At 46.6% G+C, this 17,786-nt stretch overlaps 1 protein-coding gene across 1 annotated transcript in view; it reads right to left on the bottom strand.

The window, feature by feature from the left end:
* The window catches only part of CDK13 (cyclin dependent kinase 13), a 99,635-nt gene that overhangs the window by 10,894 nt on the left and 70,955 nt on the right, over positions 1-17,786 (bottom strand). The window contains exons 9-13 of the mRNA XM_069084582.1: positions 9,695-9,796; positions 9,365-9,442; positions 5,112-5,228; positions 4,336-4,467; positions 137-342 (exon numbers count right to left, since the gene is read on the bottom strand). Of these exons, the coding sequence (XP_068940683.1) occupies positions 137-342; positions 4,336-4,467; positions 5,112-5,228; positions 9,365-9,442; positions 9,695-9,796 (635 nt within the window). The remainder of the gene's footprint in view (positions 1-136; positions 343-4,335; positions 4,468-5,111; positions 5,229-9,364; positions 9,443-9,694; positions 9,797-17,786) is intronic.

The raw sequence follows: 17,786 nt of genomic DNA, 5'->3' as shown, positions 1-17,786 counted from the left end.
GCCTAGTTCTGTAGTTTACGACAGGGACATCAATAGTTTGAGAGACATCAACTGTTTAGAAACAGTGTGTTTCTAATTCTACAGCAATGGAATAATTAACCATTTCCCAAGAAAAACAAAAGTAAACGTTACTGACCAAGTGCCACGTTGGCGTTGCCCTGAGATCTGAGCTGTGAGTTTGCCTGCGTGCCCTGCGGGGTATTGGTCCTGCTGTCATCCAGGCCCAGAGACAAATCTTTCCTAGGGATCTTGGCTGAAGGCGCGTCCTCAGCCGCCCCCATCTGCTTCTGTCTTCTACGTTTCTTGCTCCACAGTTCATGACAGTCTTGCCACAAAGGAAGGCTGAAAGAGAACATGGAGGGACTTAGCACTCGGCTGTGAGAAGCTCTGGGAAGCCCAGCGAAACGCTCCATGCAAAATCCAAGCCTATTAAGCTCCACAAAATCTTTCCAAAACTAGAAAAAGCTCCTTGTCCTCAGACAGTGGCACAAAGGCCTTCCTGCTTCACAATGAGTACCGCTGAATTGGGCAGCAAAGGGGCGCCATAGTGCACAGAGCCAGGCCCGGAGTCAACAAGAGTCATCTTCCCAGCACCTCCTAGCCGGGGGGACCCTGGGCAAGTCGCTTCACCCTGTGTGGCTCAGTTTCCTCACCTGTCAAACAAACTGCAGAAGAAAATGCAAAGGCCCAAATGGGGTCACAGACGTGACTGAGAACAACTGAACAAGCTCTCAATAAATCAGCAAGTGATGATTTACCAAAACAACACCGAAACATCAAGCCAAGCAACACAACAAGATACTGGGAGCTTACCCCTCCGCTTACTCTAGACAGGCTAAAGCCACCTTCGATGGCAAGACAGACAGCAGGTGGGCCTAGGAGTCTGTGTTAGCTGGGACAAAGCTCTGAGCCTATAATGCCATTCTGCATCGCTAAAAGGAATCTCTCTAAGTCTAGATCCAAGTCCCTTCTTCCTTCTCTGGCCAACTCTTTTTTTTTTCCTTAAGTAACTTGCTTAAGGTTACATGGCCAGTTATTTCTGGGTGTGGTGCTAAGTATCAAAGCCCAGATTCAATCCCAGGTCATCCCGACTCTGGGGCTGGTGCTCTTACTCGCTGTGCCACCTGGCCGCCCCACTCTGGCCAACTCTTAACCTGGCTCAATGATCCACCAGGGTGGGTCGAGATCTGTTGCTTTTCTTTTTGCCAATAAATGTCCCAACTTGGGGCATGATATTTGGCAATTAAGAGACCTTGGGGCCCACAGTCATTATCCTAGAACAGTTAAGTCAAATTTGGAATATCTGAAGCTAATTTCCTATGTATTCTTAAGAAAATAATTTCAGTTTAATTTTATTATGTGGCAACCACCTGCATCAGGGTTAATGTTTGGACGAACGCAAGTTAAAAATAGTTTGTATATACGTGCACATTATGCAAACAATATGTATTCAATTGAAAGCAGACTGAAAAGTCAGCCCATAATCATTCAGTTAATCAGAAAGCATTTGCTGCAGGTTTTACACAACATTTTACACATCATCTCATCTGATCTGCACGACAACGTAGGGGCTGTTATTATCCCCATTTAAGAGATGAGGAAACAGGCTAAGAGTTAAGTGCTCCTCAAGCCACCTTGTGGTGGCCGAGGCAGGACTAGAACTTGGGTCTTCCTGGCAACAAGCCCAGGGCTCTATTCACCACACCCACAGAATACCAGGGTTCACTCAGTCCCTTTGGTGACTCAGTAAACAAAGGCCTGGAAGCAGGCTGAGTCCACCCCAGCAGCTATGGCAGCAGTCCAGGCTCGGGGTTATGACAGCCTGGACCAGCATGGGGGCAGCATCAGAGGAGAGAGAGGCGTGTTCAAGAGATGTTGGGAAAGTGAATAGCCCTTGGCAACAGCGCTAAGGAGTGACCCCTTGGTGTGAGCCTGAGGGATGGGGCAGAGACTGTTGTGTCTTCTACAGTGACAGGAAAGGTAGGAGGGCTGTGGGATAAGGAGCAAAGAGAATGAGGTCAGTTCTGGACAAGTATGCCGGACATTCAGGTTGAGGTGTCTGAGCAGCAGCTGGAGATGTGAGATGGGAGGTCAGCAGAGTGGTTAGGGCTGGGTAAGTAAATCTGAAAACCATCAGCATGGAGAAGGGTCATTAAACCCATGGGGACTGATAAGCTCCTCAAGTGAAGTAGTCTAGAGGGAGGAGAGAGGACCAGACCCAGGACAGAAGCCTGGAGGATGCCTGTGATTAGTGCCGAAATAGAGGAGGGTCCAGTCAATTAGACAGAGAAAGACAAGGAGAACCAGGAGAGGGGTGTCAGGACAACCTAGAGAAGAGGGTGATGAACAGTGTCCAAGGCCGCAGAGAGGTGGGAGGACAACGTGGACTGAGAAAAGGCCAGTGGATCTAGAAACTAAGAGATCACTGGTGGCTCTGGAGGGAGCAGTTTTGGTGAAATGATGAGGCCAGATGAAGAGAGGGAGAGAAGCAGAAAAGAGGAGGCCCTGGTGCAGATGCCTGTTCAAGGAGCTTAGCTAAAAGGGCAGAAGAGATGTGGGATGATAACTCGCAGAGTGGAAGCATCAAGTGAGGGTGGTTTTTTTTTTCTTCCCCAGGATGGGGGGGACATGGACAGAGATGTAGGCAGCCAGGAGAGGGAGAGGCTGTGAGGAAGTAGGGATGAGAATGGGGACTAGGTGCTGAAGAAGATGGGATGGCGTGAGACTGCTTGCATAGGTAGAGGGGGTCTGCGCTGGTAAGGAGTGAGGCCAGCTTCACATGTGAGACAGGGGTGAGGAGAAGAAAGTGGCACAAAGCACCCAAGTGACCTGAGATGAGCAAGAGGAGAAAAGGGGGTTACTGTGCTTACACCGTGGTCACACACATCTCAGCAACCCGACTCCTGCAGACTCTCATCTAAACCTCACACCCTTTCCCATTATTCCCATTGCCCTCAACCCTGCGACCCCCAAAGCCCAGACAAACTCCTATCACGGTGCCTTCTGGAATGCTCACTCCTCACACAACCAACTTCCCTTCATCTTAAAGATTTTTCTCTCCCATTCCTTTGAGCTTCTAGTAATCATTAAGACCTGGCTTCCCTGCTGATGCAGCACCCTCCCTCACCACACCTTCACTGTTCTCCTCAGCTCCCTTGGTCCCCAGGACCCCTCACACATTCTCCCCCCACCCCCATCACCCGGTAACCTCTCCTCTTTTGTGGTCCATACAATCCACATCTACCTAATAAAAATCCTGGTGGCTGTAGTCTAGAGACCTCTGTGCCACTCACCTTCCGTACTCACTTGGTTCGGTGCGTGGCTCACAGGTCTCTCCTCATTCCCTGCCCTCATACTAGGATGCTCCCTCCAACACTCTAACCAGGCAGTGACCTGCTTCTCCCTGTCACCCTTGCCACAAGGATGGTCACACACTTGATCCTGCCATCACCCACAGATACAATACTTTGAAATCCCCTTTCTCATGCACTAGTCACTCCCTCCCCTTCTTCCCATCCTAACTCCTGGTGACACTGCCCTCCTGTTTCCCCCTCTGATCTCTGGTTGTGCCCTGCCAAGCCTCAGCCTTGGATCACTCCCACCATTCATTGCCTTTACTCTTACACACACATGCAGTTGATTGAGGGTGGAGAAGATCCCACAGCTGCTCTGATGGGGCTGCCTCCACTGCGCCCTCCCTACTTCCGGGCGATCCTTCTCTATCTCCCTTTCCCACCATCTTCCATACCTTCTCACCCCTCCTCAAGTCATCCAAAGCTCCCACTGCCCCTGCCCGCTCAGCTGAGATCGTTGCCTATTTTACAGAAAAAAACCAAGGTCACTGGCTGTGAACCCCCCTCTTCTTCTAGTTACATGGTCCTCGGCCGAGCAGGATACTAATTCCTCTTCCCTCTGAAAGCCCATCTCCAGTTGGTCTCTTCTTCATCCTTTCCATCCTCGGGTCCCTTAACTCCTTCTTGCATGACATGATCTTGAGGACCACCCCCATCCTTGAGGCATTCTACCTGCTGGCCAGTTTATCTACATCAAGAGCCCACAGAGATCTTAAGAGCCGATCCAACAACCCTCATTTGACTGATGAGGGAACTGAGACCAAGAGCTATTAAATGGTTTGACTGAAACCACCCAGGTGGAAAGTAGCCCAGCAAGGACATGAACTCACGTCCCCAAACCTGAAGGGAGCACAGAAGACAAGGGGCGGTCCCCTGGATAGGTGGCAACAGTAAGTTCAGCTTCTGTCTATCCAGAAACACAGGAGTGGTTGTGAGTGACTCATCTCCCAGCCATTTACAAAAAACTGCAAGTGCCACTTACTCTGGGGGTGGCATCTTGGAGGGCTCCACATCTCGCAGAAATTCGCACTGAAGGGCCTGCTCTGCCGTGCAGCGTTTGCCAGGATCCAAAGCCAGCATGTAATCGAACAAATCCAGCGCTGCTGTGGGGATACTGCCACAAAAGAGACGAGGAAAAAGTCACTTCCGTTCTTTAATGTGTCAGATGGTGAATGCCCAGCGTTCTGTATATTATACTCAACATGGGGTGGCATTTCAAGTCATAGTTTATAACACTGGGCTTAGCTTCTGTGGACACATCTTCCTTTGAATAAAATAGCTATTTTGGCACAGACTGGGTAAAGAGTTTTCTATATTACTTTATTATATATAATTACATATTATATTATGCATTTATAATTTACTATATTACTTTATATTTCTATATTACTCTACATTTTGAAATGTGATTTTCCATGATTCCACAGATAACCTACAGCGCAGAGTTACAAGAAGGAAAGAGGCCATTTTCTTGAAATAAAAGGAAAGTATGTGGGAAGAAATGGTATTACAGACATTTCTCTAGCTTCTGTCATGGTTCTGCATTGAGGTTCCTCTCCACAACAACCAAATAATGTACATTAAAAATCACTGCTCATAGATCAAACCTGCTACTAGCAGGTCACAAATGGTCACTGTAGACACTGCTATGAAATAAAGTAATGGGCTCTGAAGGAGGTGTGGACCCAGGGTAAGTAGCCCAAGGGAGAACAGAGTCCCAAGAACTGACCCCCCCACACACCCACGCAGGAATCTTACAAGACAAACTCCTCTCGAAGTTTCCGGCGGTACTGCTTTTTCGGCTTCATCGTATTGAAATAGGGAAGCTTGATGACATCTGGCCACACTGCAGGACATGGACTCCCACATACTCGGCTAAAAAAACACAAGCAAAAAGAGGGAATTAGTCACCCGTCACTGGCACAGACAAACCACTCCCCTGGTCCAACCTCCACACCAAGCCAGGCCCACCTGGTGCAACGGGCAGACATTTCACAAAGTAAGTCAGAGGTCAGGGAGGGCGGCAATGAAGAGAAAGAGGGGCCTCTTTTCTTCTACAGCCGCCCAGATACACCAAAGCCCTTCCCACAACTCATGCCCCTTCACACCCCATAACACAGGACATGACCAGGGAACAGCTTAGTCCTACAAGGTCCCAACAGCAACCTGGGCCTCCTCTTCCCCTTGAGAAGTTCCCTGTTAAGAACAGGCCATTAGTGAATAAACACACATTCCTTCTCGTCCCGCTTCTCGCCACAATTATTAAGTACATCAGTCACCCAGAAGTACTTGAATAACTACGATTAATTTGTAAAGAATGAGAAACAAAGGAGTAAAAGAATAAAATTCTTCCAAAAAGGCAAAATTGGGCAAACGAAGAAATCAGGGGTAGATTAAGGTTGACAAGCAGATGTGAAGTTACGGCTCCTTCACTCTCTGCTTGGTTTTGACCTTGGACTCTCTTTCAAAGGGCAGTGTCCGGGGGGTCACTGGAACTGAGTTCAGATCCTAACTGCTACTTCCACATGTCTACTGTGAACAGTGACCTCGACCTCTCTGAGGGACTCCCTTCTAAACTGGTGATAATATGAGCTAATATTTCAACAGCTCCTTAAAGTTAAAGTTCCCATAGCGTATTACAGATCTCCTTTAATCCTCACAACTCACGTAAAGAAGTGCTATTGTCCCCATCTGGCAGATAAGGAAACTGGTGTGACATAACTTCTCTCAAGTCACAGAGCTGGTCTGTGTCTGAGGCAGAATTTGAACTCGGGTCTTCCTAATTCTAAGAGTTCCTCTGTTTCCACTGTGGCCCCAGCTGCCCAAGACTCAGCGCTAAGTTAAGTGGCTTGTCCCAAGGGAGATTCAAATGCAGATTTTTTCCATTTTTGAGTCTGGCTCCCTCTAGTCAGCCAGGCTGCCTGATGTCATGTAAATAAACAGGTGATCGATCACACATCTCAAGTGTGCTGGGAAAAACCAATTCAGCAATAACTGAAAAAGCAAATGGGGCCAGTTCTATCTGTTCTTTGTCAGGACTGACAGGGTCTGCCCCACCCCGGCTGGCTTCAGTGCATCACTAGACTGGGGGGAGGTGCGGGGGTGCCCCACATGTGTGCACATGTGTTCCGCAACACAGATGTACATGGCTATGGGTGCAAATAAGATGGGACTATGCATTAAATGGATGTCACAAGCCTGCTTTGCAATCATACTACACACACACATGAATGCACCTAAGTATATATACAGAATGAATCAACAAGGAATCACATTGTAATGCGTTTCAAAATACCATGTTCTGTTTGAGTTTTTCTTTGAACAGCTAGGTTCTACAGCCCTGACATACAATGGGATCTCAGCAGAGAAGTGGTACGGGCATGGAAGCAGGAAGATCCAAGTTAAAATTAGCCCAGATACTGACTGTATGAACTTGGGCAAGTCATTTTACCTCAATCCACTGGAGAAGGAAATGGCCTGGCAAGCCCCTCCAGCAGCTTTGCCAAGAAAACCCCCTGGACAGTACTGGCGTGCTGTGGCCCACCAGGTCACAAAGAGTCAGACGTGACTGAATGACAGAACAACAGGTACCATTCACAGTCTAACAGAAGAGACAATGTACAAACAACTCTGTGCAAACTATGATTGTAGGGATCAGGAAGGCTTCTCCACACTGGGATTCCAGCAAAGCCAGGAGGAGAGGGGGGGGGGGGTGGGGACACATGCCTGGCACATGGGTCACCAGAGAAAAGGACAGAACCAGGAGAGGGAGCATCCTGAGTCAACAGCCAGGGGGCCAGAATTACTGAAGAGGACAAGGGAGAGGGCAAAGACCAGAAAGCCAGGAGGGGGCCACACTGTGAAGGGCTTTAAAAACCACCTCCAGAGGTGATAGGGAAGCCGGGAAAGTGATCAAGTAAGGGGTGACTGGGTCAGAAGGTCAGGCCAATACTTGAGGAAGGTAACCCTGACAGAAGAGTGGAGGAGGGCCCAGACAGAGGAGAATCTGAGACAGGGAGACCCTGCAGCGAGTAGTGCGATTCTCCAGATGTGAGGCGATGAGGGCCTGTCCCATGAGGCAGGTGAGTCAATCAGAGGAGAGATGTTGCAATGACAGAATCAACAGGGCATGGTGAGCAGGGGTGCTGACTGAGGAGCTGACAGGGAGACCCAGGAGGCTAGCCTACTATCTTTTAAAATAATAAATGGGGCTCTGGGGAAACTCGGTCTCCCTAACTCACTTGGGCTCCAAGTACAGCCATTTTACACCCATGGGCTGGAAGCTGCCCCTAAGTAGCCTGATGATTCACCACTCCTAGAGGTTCACCAAACAGATCCCCACACAGCTCAGGGGAGGCAGGAGCCCCTACACCTGGCCAGCTTCCTAGTCAATACTACATGCACTTAGCAGCTTTTTGTGAAAAGCAGCATGGCCGTGGGGGACCAAGAATCCTGAGACCCAGCTCTTCCAATCACAGCTGTGACCACAGCCATGTGGCCTTGGCTTCCTCACCTTTAAAATGAAGGGATGGGAAGGAATGATCTCTGTAAGCATTTTAAATTCTAAAACTTGAAGAGCTAAGGTTCATTTGGTTATTGAAAATCTGAATAGTCTCCAATGACACAGGAAAACCAAGGAGAGAAATTATTCAGACATCTTCTGGGCTTCCTAGCTGCTGTTTGCCCTAAATCACCCTAAAGGAGTGCCTAAGAAACAAAGACCAACCCTGATGATCTATACGGTATTGGCAGAGATGACCTATGTTCCCAGACACACACAGGCACAGTTCTGCATATAAGTGGGTTGGAGGGAAGCAAATTATCTCTCCTAGGTTAAAACCTGGCTTCAGAGATAATGATGGTGATCATTTACTGAGCATGGTTTTGCAACTGTCAAGCTTATACATCTATTGACCCTTGGACTGGCTAGGTGGTGCAGTGAATAAAGCATCAGCCCTCGAGTCAGGAGGACCTGAATTCAAATCTGGCCTCAGACACTTAATACAAAAAACTAGCCGTGTGACCCTGGACTTAACCCTGATTGCCCTACCTTCCTCCCTCAAAAAGAAAAAAAAAAACATCTAAATCTATTGACCCATTTGCCATAAATTTTTAATGAAAATTGAAATTGGTGTACAAGCAGAAATGAAAGCAAGGTCTGCCCAACGGGGGCAAGCCAGAGTAAAAAGTTGATTTTTACCCTCTGCTTAACAAAAAAAATGGCAAGGTACAACAAAATGAGAAGTTATTCTGGTAAAGAATGAAAATCTATGACATGACATTAAAGATCATTAATAATCACAAATTTACTAAGATATTTATGTGAGACCAAGTCTCTAAAATACATGTAAGTCTGCATTAAATTTGAGCCAAATCACGAAAAATATGGACAAAGCTGTGGTGCCACCTAGTGTCTGCAGCCAGAAATATATAGCCCTAACTATGTGGCTTCTTTGGAAGGAACGGCATTTTGTTAGTGATAAAGAATTAATTATAACACTTTGAGCCCTTCAAATTCTCAAAATTGGCAAATTACATGAGGTTAAAAAAAAAAAGAGAGAGAGACTGGTAACCAAGTTGCAAGTTCCTGAGAACGCTGCAGGGCCCAGGACGCAGCCCTTCATGCACAAACCTCACGGACTCTCTGGCGCCCACCTTCCCTTCCCACCTGCAGATCAGTCTCCCTTTCCCCGCAGGTCATTTTCATGAGCATTCCTTGTCTCCTTCCTCCCCTCTGCTAATTCTTCATGAGCTGCTTCTCCTCTCTACTCTGTCCAGCGCTATCCTTCCATTGGCTCCCGATTCTCACATCCCTCACACACATTCCCAGGCTCTCTACAGAGCTGGGTCTGAGCTTTGTCTCTATCCCACAGACACTGATGCTCTGAGAGAGCCAGGCTTCAGCTGAGCAGCAGCCCCCCTCCCCCCCCCCCCCCCCGACATTCACCACAACACATGCTCCATGGCCCTGATATTGTGGACAGCTTAGCTCCCATCTCAAATAAGGTTACCTTATCAGTTCTAATTGTGCAAGTTCCTGGTTTGCTTGAAATATCGGTTTTTTAGTGAAGAGTTCACCGAGGATGCATCTGGAAAACAAATATTATCATTACCAAAGGGCTTTATTTCGCTTCAAAACTTAATACTTGAAGCAGCTAGGTGGCTCAGTGAATAAAGCACCGGCCTTGGAGTCAGGAGGACCTAAGTTCAAATGCAGCCTCGGACTTAATGTGTGACCTTGAGCAAGTCACTTAACCCCAACTGCCTTGCCTTACCCCCTCCAAAAAAAAAAGAAAATTTAAAACTGAGTAAAGTCTGATGGGAAACGCAACATTTCTTACCCACAGCTCCAGACGTCAATGGCAGGGGTGTATCGCTCCTCTCCCAACAAAAGCTCCGGAGGCCGGTACCATAAAGTGATCACTTTGTTGGTGTATGGCCGACTGAAACACAGAGAAAATAGCTCTTAAAGCTAATCTGTCATAGACAGGGACTGATTTCCTGAGAACAACATAAAATAAAGCACATTCTAGCTCATCAAAACTACCCTCCAACTCTCCAAACTCAGTCACTTTCACTAGCACTCACAACACACAAGTGCTGATGTTCAACAGCTTTCTCTACTGGATATTTCAATATTAAAAACAGGTTCAGAATGTGATCCAATGCCCTCAACACCTAGCAGGACAAGCGAGGGCCCTGATAACCCAGGTGCCTTGTGCTCTACATTCATTCCTGACAAATGCCCTAAATTGATTTCACCTAAAATACAGCAGTGACTTAGAGAGCCAGACCTGGAATCAGGAAGACCTGAGTTCAGATCCAATGTCACTCTCCAGCTATGTGACCCTGGAAGTCACTTAACCTTTGTTTGCCATAATTCACTGGAAAAGGAAATGGTCAACCAGTCCAGTATCTTTGCCAAGAAAACTCCAAATGGAGTCACGAAGAGTCAGACACAACTGAACAAAATATCACACGTAAAAGGGGGAAAACCCTGTTTCTCCAGAAACAGAGAAGTATAGTTTGTTCCTCCTTACTCATACCTCCTGCTAACAAAGGCCTGGAAACCTGCCCTTTCTAAGGGCAGCTGAACCAAAGGCCCTGACATAAGGCAAGCTGCAGGCAGAAAGGCGGCAGCTTGTGGGAATGGCTCTGAAGCAATGCAACTTCTCTTTCAACTCTGCAGCTGGACAGTCCATCTACACCCAATAAATTCTGAAGGAATTGATTCACTTTGGACTAAACTTGGAATGTTACTACAAGTTACCAGTTTACACCTTGAATTTAGCTCATGGATCAGTCTAACATCTTGAAGGAAAATGGCCAGCAAGTTTTGAAGTAGGTCTCCATTTTTAAAATTTTCAATGATCTCTTCTGATTAAGTTGACATTTATAAGGTGTTCTCTAATCAGCATCTCATTTGATCCTCAAGACAACCCCATGAAGCAGAAATTACAAGAATTATTAGCCCACTTTGCAGATATAGAAACTGAGTCTGAGGGAAGTCCAGTAACTGTGATCACATAGCTGAGCACAGCACGGAATCAATACTTTTTCCTTCTTCCCTTCCCACTTCTTTCGTAGCCAGCCAGTGTTAGCCTAGTGAAGAGCTTTTCTATGGCACTGACTCAGAGGAAGACCCAGTGATTCCAGAACCATTCCTGTGGTAGCTTGTCCAGTGGCACTGTTGATGAAATAGAGATTGCCCAGAGCAGGACAACCAGAAAGAGAAAGATGCTGGAGGAGGGGCTGGAGGGGCTGAAGGAGCAGGGAAGTAGTAGCCTGAATAAACACCTTAGCAAAGAACGAGGATACACTTCCTGCAAGTCCAGGACCACATCTCAGGGCCTCTCCCTTCAGGTGCTCTCTGAACAAGACAGCCCAGAGCCTCCTGCAAGCCTGGGGATCTGAGAGTCTGCTGCCTTCTTCCAAAGCTGGAACAATGCACTACTAAATCAGATGAGATGAGAACTATCCAAATTCTAGCTATTACTAACTCCAAGGGGTGCTGTGTATGGAGCCAGATTCTGACAAGGGCAAAGTTTCCTCAACTAAATCAGATTTTGATATTGCCTAAGAAACTGAAAAGACCAAAATGGTTCCAGTACTAATCTGAATGGTGAGGTCCTGAACCGGTAAGCAAACCTGGTACCCTGAAAGTAATTTTTATCCTACACAAGGAGAAATCAAGGAAAATTTCCCTGGGCACACACCTCACTCCAACCTAACATACTTGAAGAAAGGGTGGAGGGGGGGGGGTCCAAAGGACCCTAGGCAACTCTGAGAAGATAAACTGCTGCATATTTCCTGATAAATATTGACAGAGGAAGTCTCCTTACCCAAGAGCTCCCTGCACTGATGAAATCAACAGGTCTAGACTTTACTCCCACCATGGTGTCTGCCTAGCCAGTGATTCCCATTTCACAGATAAGAAAACAAATCTCAGTGAAATGAGTTGCTCAAGATCACAAGTAAGTACAGAATTCATCCCTCAGGAGCATTCTGTGTAATCTTAGTGTCTGACCAGCCAGGGGGAGCTTTGGCAGAAGTAACTGTAGCTTCCCAGAAATACTCACAACTTACAAAGTGCTTTTCTCCCAACTCCCCTGTGAGGCAGGGAGATACAACTGTGAGCAGATGTGACTGACCCATAGGCATACACCTGACACACCAGGGCAAAGTCACCCCCTGGCTGGACCAGCACCAAGTCTAGTGAGAACACACTCTGCTTCACTGGCTTCTCCAGAGAAAAGGGTAAGGCGTGCCCTCCATACAGAAAATGTTGATTAAATCTTTCTCTGGCCTTTCTCACGTGCACGGGGCTTTGTTCAGTTAGATCTGCCGATGTTTTCCTTCTTCTAGAACCACCCCAATGCTAGGGGTGGGGGGTGGGGGGTGTCCAGGTTCCTTCCTGAGCAGATTTCCTATTTCTCCAAATAAAAATCACATAATATATGAAAGAGGAGAAAGAACTATTCAGGGCAATGACAATGTGACAGGATTTCAGAATAAGGAAACAACTGTGGGCTAGGGGCTGGGCATCAAAAAGATACTTGATGCGCATGTCTGGGGTGACCACGGTATGGCCAGGCATGGCAGACGATCAGAACTGGTGGAATTTTGAGGAAGTGACTAATTTTTGAGGACAATTTCCAAGGTGTAACAAATGGAGGTCAAACCTCCATCATTACAGCACTACTTAATCTATTTCTATGGTTCTAAGTACAAATGTAAAACTCAAGAATTCCAGGATAAATTACCATTAGATAAAATAATACATTGGCAATGACACAAGTCTGCTTTTTTAGTATATGAATAATGACTAGAAAATTCATGCTATTCAATTTTACTAGAAAGGAAAGTAAACATTTGAATTAAATAAAAGATTAATACAAATTCTACCAACTCATATGATTTATTTCCACACATTAAAGAATAAACAGAGAATCCATTTTTAGTGTTAAAACTAAATGAGTAAAGAATTGTGCTCAACTGCCTTCTAAAACTAGAAGTCTTTAATAGATTCTGTTTTTAAATGAAAGAGCACATGAAGACAACAACTATGTGTGTGGACAAAATTAGGAACTCACGCTCTAAAACAGAAACTTCCCAAATACCCAGTGACAATATGAAAGGAAGATAGTTTTACGTAAGTAATACTGTATACACAATAATTAAGGGGGAAAAAAACAGAGTGAATTATATATCTAACCCAGAAAACCCCATTTTAAAAAACCCTAGCAGAGGTGGGGAACCTGCGGCCTTCCTATTCTACAAAATTAGGATTCAGTCACAAGGCTGCACTTAAGGATCTAAAAGGCTCTATGTGGCCTGAGGGCTGCAGGTTTCCCAACCCTGGTTAGAGTAATCATCAAAACGTGTGTTCTTTGCTTGTGAAACAAGAGACCATACAGAAAAAGATCTATAGCAAGAACTACACTTGTATTGTACTTAAAGGCATCTAAGTGGAATGAATACAATATTGCCATGGATGGATATCAGGCAGCAAACATTCACTTGCGGAGAGTGGCGGATATTCCCCCACTCCCCCGACATACACCCCAGATCACTGGCCTCTTCTTCATTCACTTATGAAGTGCCTACTGTGTGGCACTTGCTACATATACCTAGACCAAAACAACAGTCTACCCTCAAAGAGCTCACGTACTACTCAAAGTAAACAACACACACATAAATAAGTCAATGCAAATGCTAGCTAGTAACGGAAGAATTTTGGAAAGCAAAGGGAAGGGAATAAACATTCATTAGGCACCTACTCAGTCCCTGGCACTGTGATAAGTGCTTTACAAATGATGTAACCTTGGGAGGTGGGTGCTATCAATATACACCCATTTTACAGGTAGGAAACTGAGACAAAGGTGAGAGAGGTTTGCCCGGGGTCCCACAGCTCATGAATGTTTCTATACTTGAACTTCAGGTCTGGCGCTGCATCCACATGCTTGTTTCTAAGTATTGTGATCTCTTTGGAATCAATCTGTATTTATTCAGTGGCTACTACATGTCAGGCCCCGTGCTAAGTCAAGGAGATACAAAGATGCAAAAGGTAGTCACAGTGTCACGGAGAAGACACCATTCAGCCAAACACAGAAGAGCCGAGTGCGGGAGAGACGGCAAACCGCAGGAGAAGGTGCAGGGATGGAGAGGGCTTGGGAAGGACTCTCTGCCCAATGCCAGGTCTGGGCTGGGACCTGAAAGAGCCCAGGAGGAGCAGAGATGGCAAGTCAGAGGCTCCAAATGACAAGCAAAACGCTCTGTGTTTGGCCCTGGAGGCAGCAGGGAGCCACGGGAGTTTACTGAGTGACATGACTGCACCTGCGCTTTAGGCAAATGACTTTGGTGGCTGAATGATGGACTCAGGTGGGACAGACTTGCAGCAGGCAGGCTGCCAGCAGGTTACTGCAGCAGTCCAGGTATGAGCAGAGACCAGCCTGCACCAGGGGTGAGATCGACAGGCCTTGCCAATGGCTTGGATACGGGGGTGGGAGTGGTAAGAGTTAGTGAGGGTGGCTCCTGGGCTGTGAGCCTGCTGCCCTCTACAGTAACAGGGAAGTTGAGAAGGGGGAGGTCTTGGGGGAATGATAATGAGTTTGGACATATTGAGTTCAAGATATCTACTGGGCATCCAGTGTGAGATGTCTGAAAGGCAGCTGGAGGTCAGCAGAGTAGATCTGAGTCATCAGTATAAAGATGAATGAACAAGTAGAGAGAAGAGGAGAGGAGAGGACTCAGGACAAGAGTCCTGAGGGGCACCCATGGTTACTGAAGGCTTGATCTAGAGGAGAGTCCCAAAAACCCAAGGAGAAGAGAGTGGCCGGCCACGTGCAAGGTGAGGGCAGCCAGTTCAGATATGGCTGCAGTCGTAACCTCTGTTTGTCTCACTATCCCTTCTGCAAAATCAGGAGGATGATAAGTGTCCACCTCCTGGCCTAGGGTTTTGGAGAGTCAAATGAGGCAGTGACTGCCATGCTTGCACTTGGCACAGTGCCCAGCACACAGCAGGTACTACAGAAATGTCAGTTATTCGTATCATTGTTCTTCTTGTCGTTGTCATCGGCTGTGGAGAGGCCAAGGAGAATGAAGATCAAGCACAGGCCATTGGATTTGGTAATTAAGAGATAAATGGGTCACTCTGAAGAAAGCCTAAAGTTGAGAGCCAGATTGTAAGGAGTTCAGAACAAAGTGAGAGGGGGAAAAAGCATAGACAGCCTTAGATGAGTTTACCAACAAAGGTCAGAAGAGAAATAAGATGACAGTTAGCAGGGATGGAAGGATGAAGTGAGGGTTTCTTGAAGATAAGGAAGACAGGGACGTGTTTGTAGGTAGTATGGAAGTGAGCCAGCACAGAGAAAGAGAGTAGGGGGAGGGAGAGAGAGACTGAAAATAAGGGATTGATAAAGGGAGGAATGACAGACAGACAAATTTGCTAGCGGAAATGGCAAAGAATGGGATTGATCAAACAAAGAGAATGGTCAGTGCAGGTCAGAAGTAAGGCTCATCTCGTGAAATGAGAGGGGCAGAAGGCACTTGAGTGATGGAAGAGGGGAGAAGAGGGAGCTCAGGATGAATGGCCTTATTTTTTTCCTATAAAACATGAGGCAAGAATTTTGGCTGAAAGGGTGAGTAAAGGAAGAGCCATGGGACAACTAAGGAAGGATGAGGTGTGGAAGAGCCACTATGGAGAGAGAGGAAGCTGATAAAAGAGGCAGAGAAAGAATGCCTGACAGCGGGAAGGGCCCAGTGGAGGCTTTGTCACTTAGATTTGCAGTGGAGGGGGACTGTGTTATTCTTTGTGCCCCTAGCACCTAGATGCTTATGAAAAATATCGGTGGAAACGAAAATTCAAATTGTTCCAGCCTTCCTCTATTGCTCAGGTACTTGGAATCTGAGTTTGGATGTTCCTGACTATAGGCCCTTAACTCTAACCATTGTGCTACTCAGCTTCAGGGAGAACACTAACTGGGAGGAAAAGCCTTGGGAAGAAAACATCTTCTGACCTGAACCCTTGGGGGAGTTAAGTGAGGGATTTCAAGAGGTCGAGGTGAAGATGTGGTTCAATCCAGGCAGGGGAGCACACCTGTACCAAAGTGTGGTACTGAAACAAGAAGTGTTCCTGTCTGTCTGGAAGGCCCTGGAGGAGGGAAGGGTCAGGCTCAGACTTGTGCTGCAGGGGGTGAGGATGGCTGCTCTAACCCCTAGGGGAGAAGTGAGGAGGGCCTGAGCTCCTGCCCTCACTCACTCTCCACATGTCTCAGCACCTGGAGAAGCTAAAGGAAGGAAAGTGCCAGGTGGCAGCAGGGCCAAGCGGTGGTTTTCTTCTCCTTCGGCCGCCTCTCTGATGCGGAAGGCAGATCTGCACCCACAGGTCAGGAAAGACAACAGTGCATCTCATAACCAACTGCTAACAGCTGACTTATGTGCCAGATAAAACTGAAGACATGGAGGTTGCCTTTCTTTCTTTCTTTCTTTTTTTTTTTTGGGGGGGGGGGAGGCACTAGATTCTACAACAATCCTATAAAATACACCAAGAGCCTATTCATAGACAAAGGCAGCCTATATTTCAGTCCTCCCAAGCAGGCAGCGCTGTTCTCAAAGCAGAGTGGTTTACAATCCTCTAGAAGCAAAATTCACAAAGATGACGTTTTTAGACTGGAATAAGCTTTTTGTCAGCCTGACATTGGGACTGCATCTGGAACAATGATGGTATTACAATCACAAATGCCTTTTCCTTTCATATTTATTACTATGACAGTGCTCTTACCGACTTAAAACATTAGTAAATAAAAACATTAAAAAACCATTACACGCATAAAATTTTTCATTTCTAGATTCAAGGGAGCTTGTAAACAGAAAGAACAGCTGAACTGTCAATCTCCCAAATTTAATGATTGCTTGAGGTCAGACATTATTTGTTAATACTTAAATTGCACAGCTATGCACGTGATGTTTGCTGACCTGAATGAAATCAGGTGACTGGGGCTACCAGAAACTACTTGGACAAGGCCTTACTGAAAAGCTTCACTTCTAAATTAAAATGCCAGTTTTAACACTTACAGGTCTTACAGATGTCTGGCTTTATAATCATCCCTTCCCCATGCACCCTCAGACACACACTTGCTCCTAATATTTCCATTTAAGCCACCTGCTGTCCAGCTGCTACCTAACACCCTGGAAGCCTGCTGAGCCAAGCATGGCTTTCTCTTGCCAATCTTCAGCACCATTCCTGGTGCCATGGTCCCTTTCCCATGGATCTGGGGACTCCTTCAGTCCCTCTCTCTGCTTCCACTGGCAGCAGGAACACTGTCCAAGTTCATGAAAAAGAGGATCTGAGAAAACAGCAGCTCTTTTCTCCCTAGCTGTGGCTTCTCCCAGGTGTGGTCTGATCAGATCCTCTGCCTAGAAGGGGCTTTTTACCAAGTCTGTCTTTGGCTGCTACTGCTTGATCAGCAGACTGGAATATTTATGGAAAAAATATGCAAGTGTTGGAGGGGGGTGGGGGGGAATGGGAAGGTCATGAGGGAAAGGGTGGGAAGCGGTGACACCAAGAGAAAAACAGATCAGCAAAGACAGTACATAGGAGCAGCTAGGGGGTGCCACAGTACACAAAGTGCTGTACCTAGAGTCAAGAAGACTCATCTTCATGAGTTCAAATCTGACCCCAGACACTAGATGTGTGACCCTGGGCAAGTTACTTCACTTATCCAGTTTGCCTAAGCTCCTCATCTGTAAAATAAATTAGAGAATGGCAATCCCCTCTGGTATCTTTACCAAGAACACTCCAAATCTGAAAACCCACTCTCTCGGAGTTGCCAGAGGGTAACTTGGTTCAAAGATCTTTCAGGGCGCTATCCTTGAACTCCACAAGGTGGCGCTATCTTCCCACAAGGAGAAGAGGGTATCCATCAAAGTGCC

Source organism: Petaurus breviceps, unplaced genomic scaffold (genome assembly GCF_028583685.1).
Source record: "Petaurus breviceps papuanus isolate PSGF00001 unplaced genomic scaffold, PetGlider_PUasm1.0 174, whole genome shotgun sequence".
Taxonomy (NCBI): domain Eukaryota; kingdom Metazoa; phylum Chordata; class Mammalia; order Diprotodontia; family Petauridae; genus Petaurus; species Petaurus breviceps.
The sequence above is the reverse complement of the archived record's forward strand: the minus strand, read 5'-3'. Positions and strand labels throughout refer to the sequence as shown.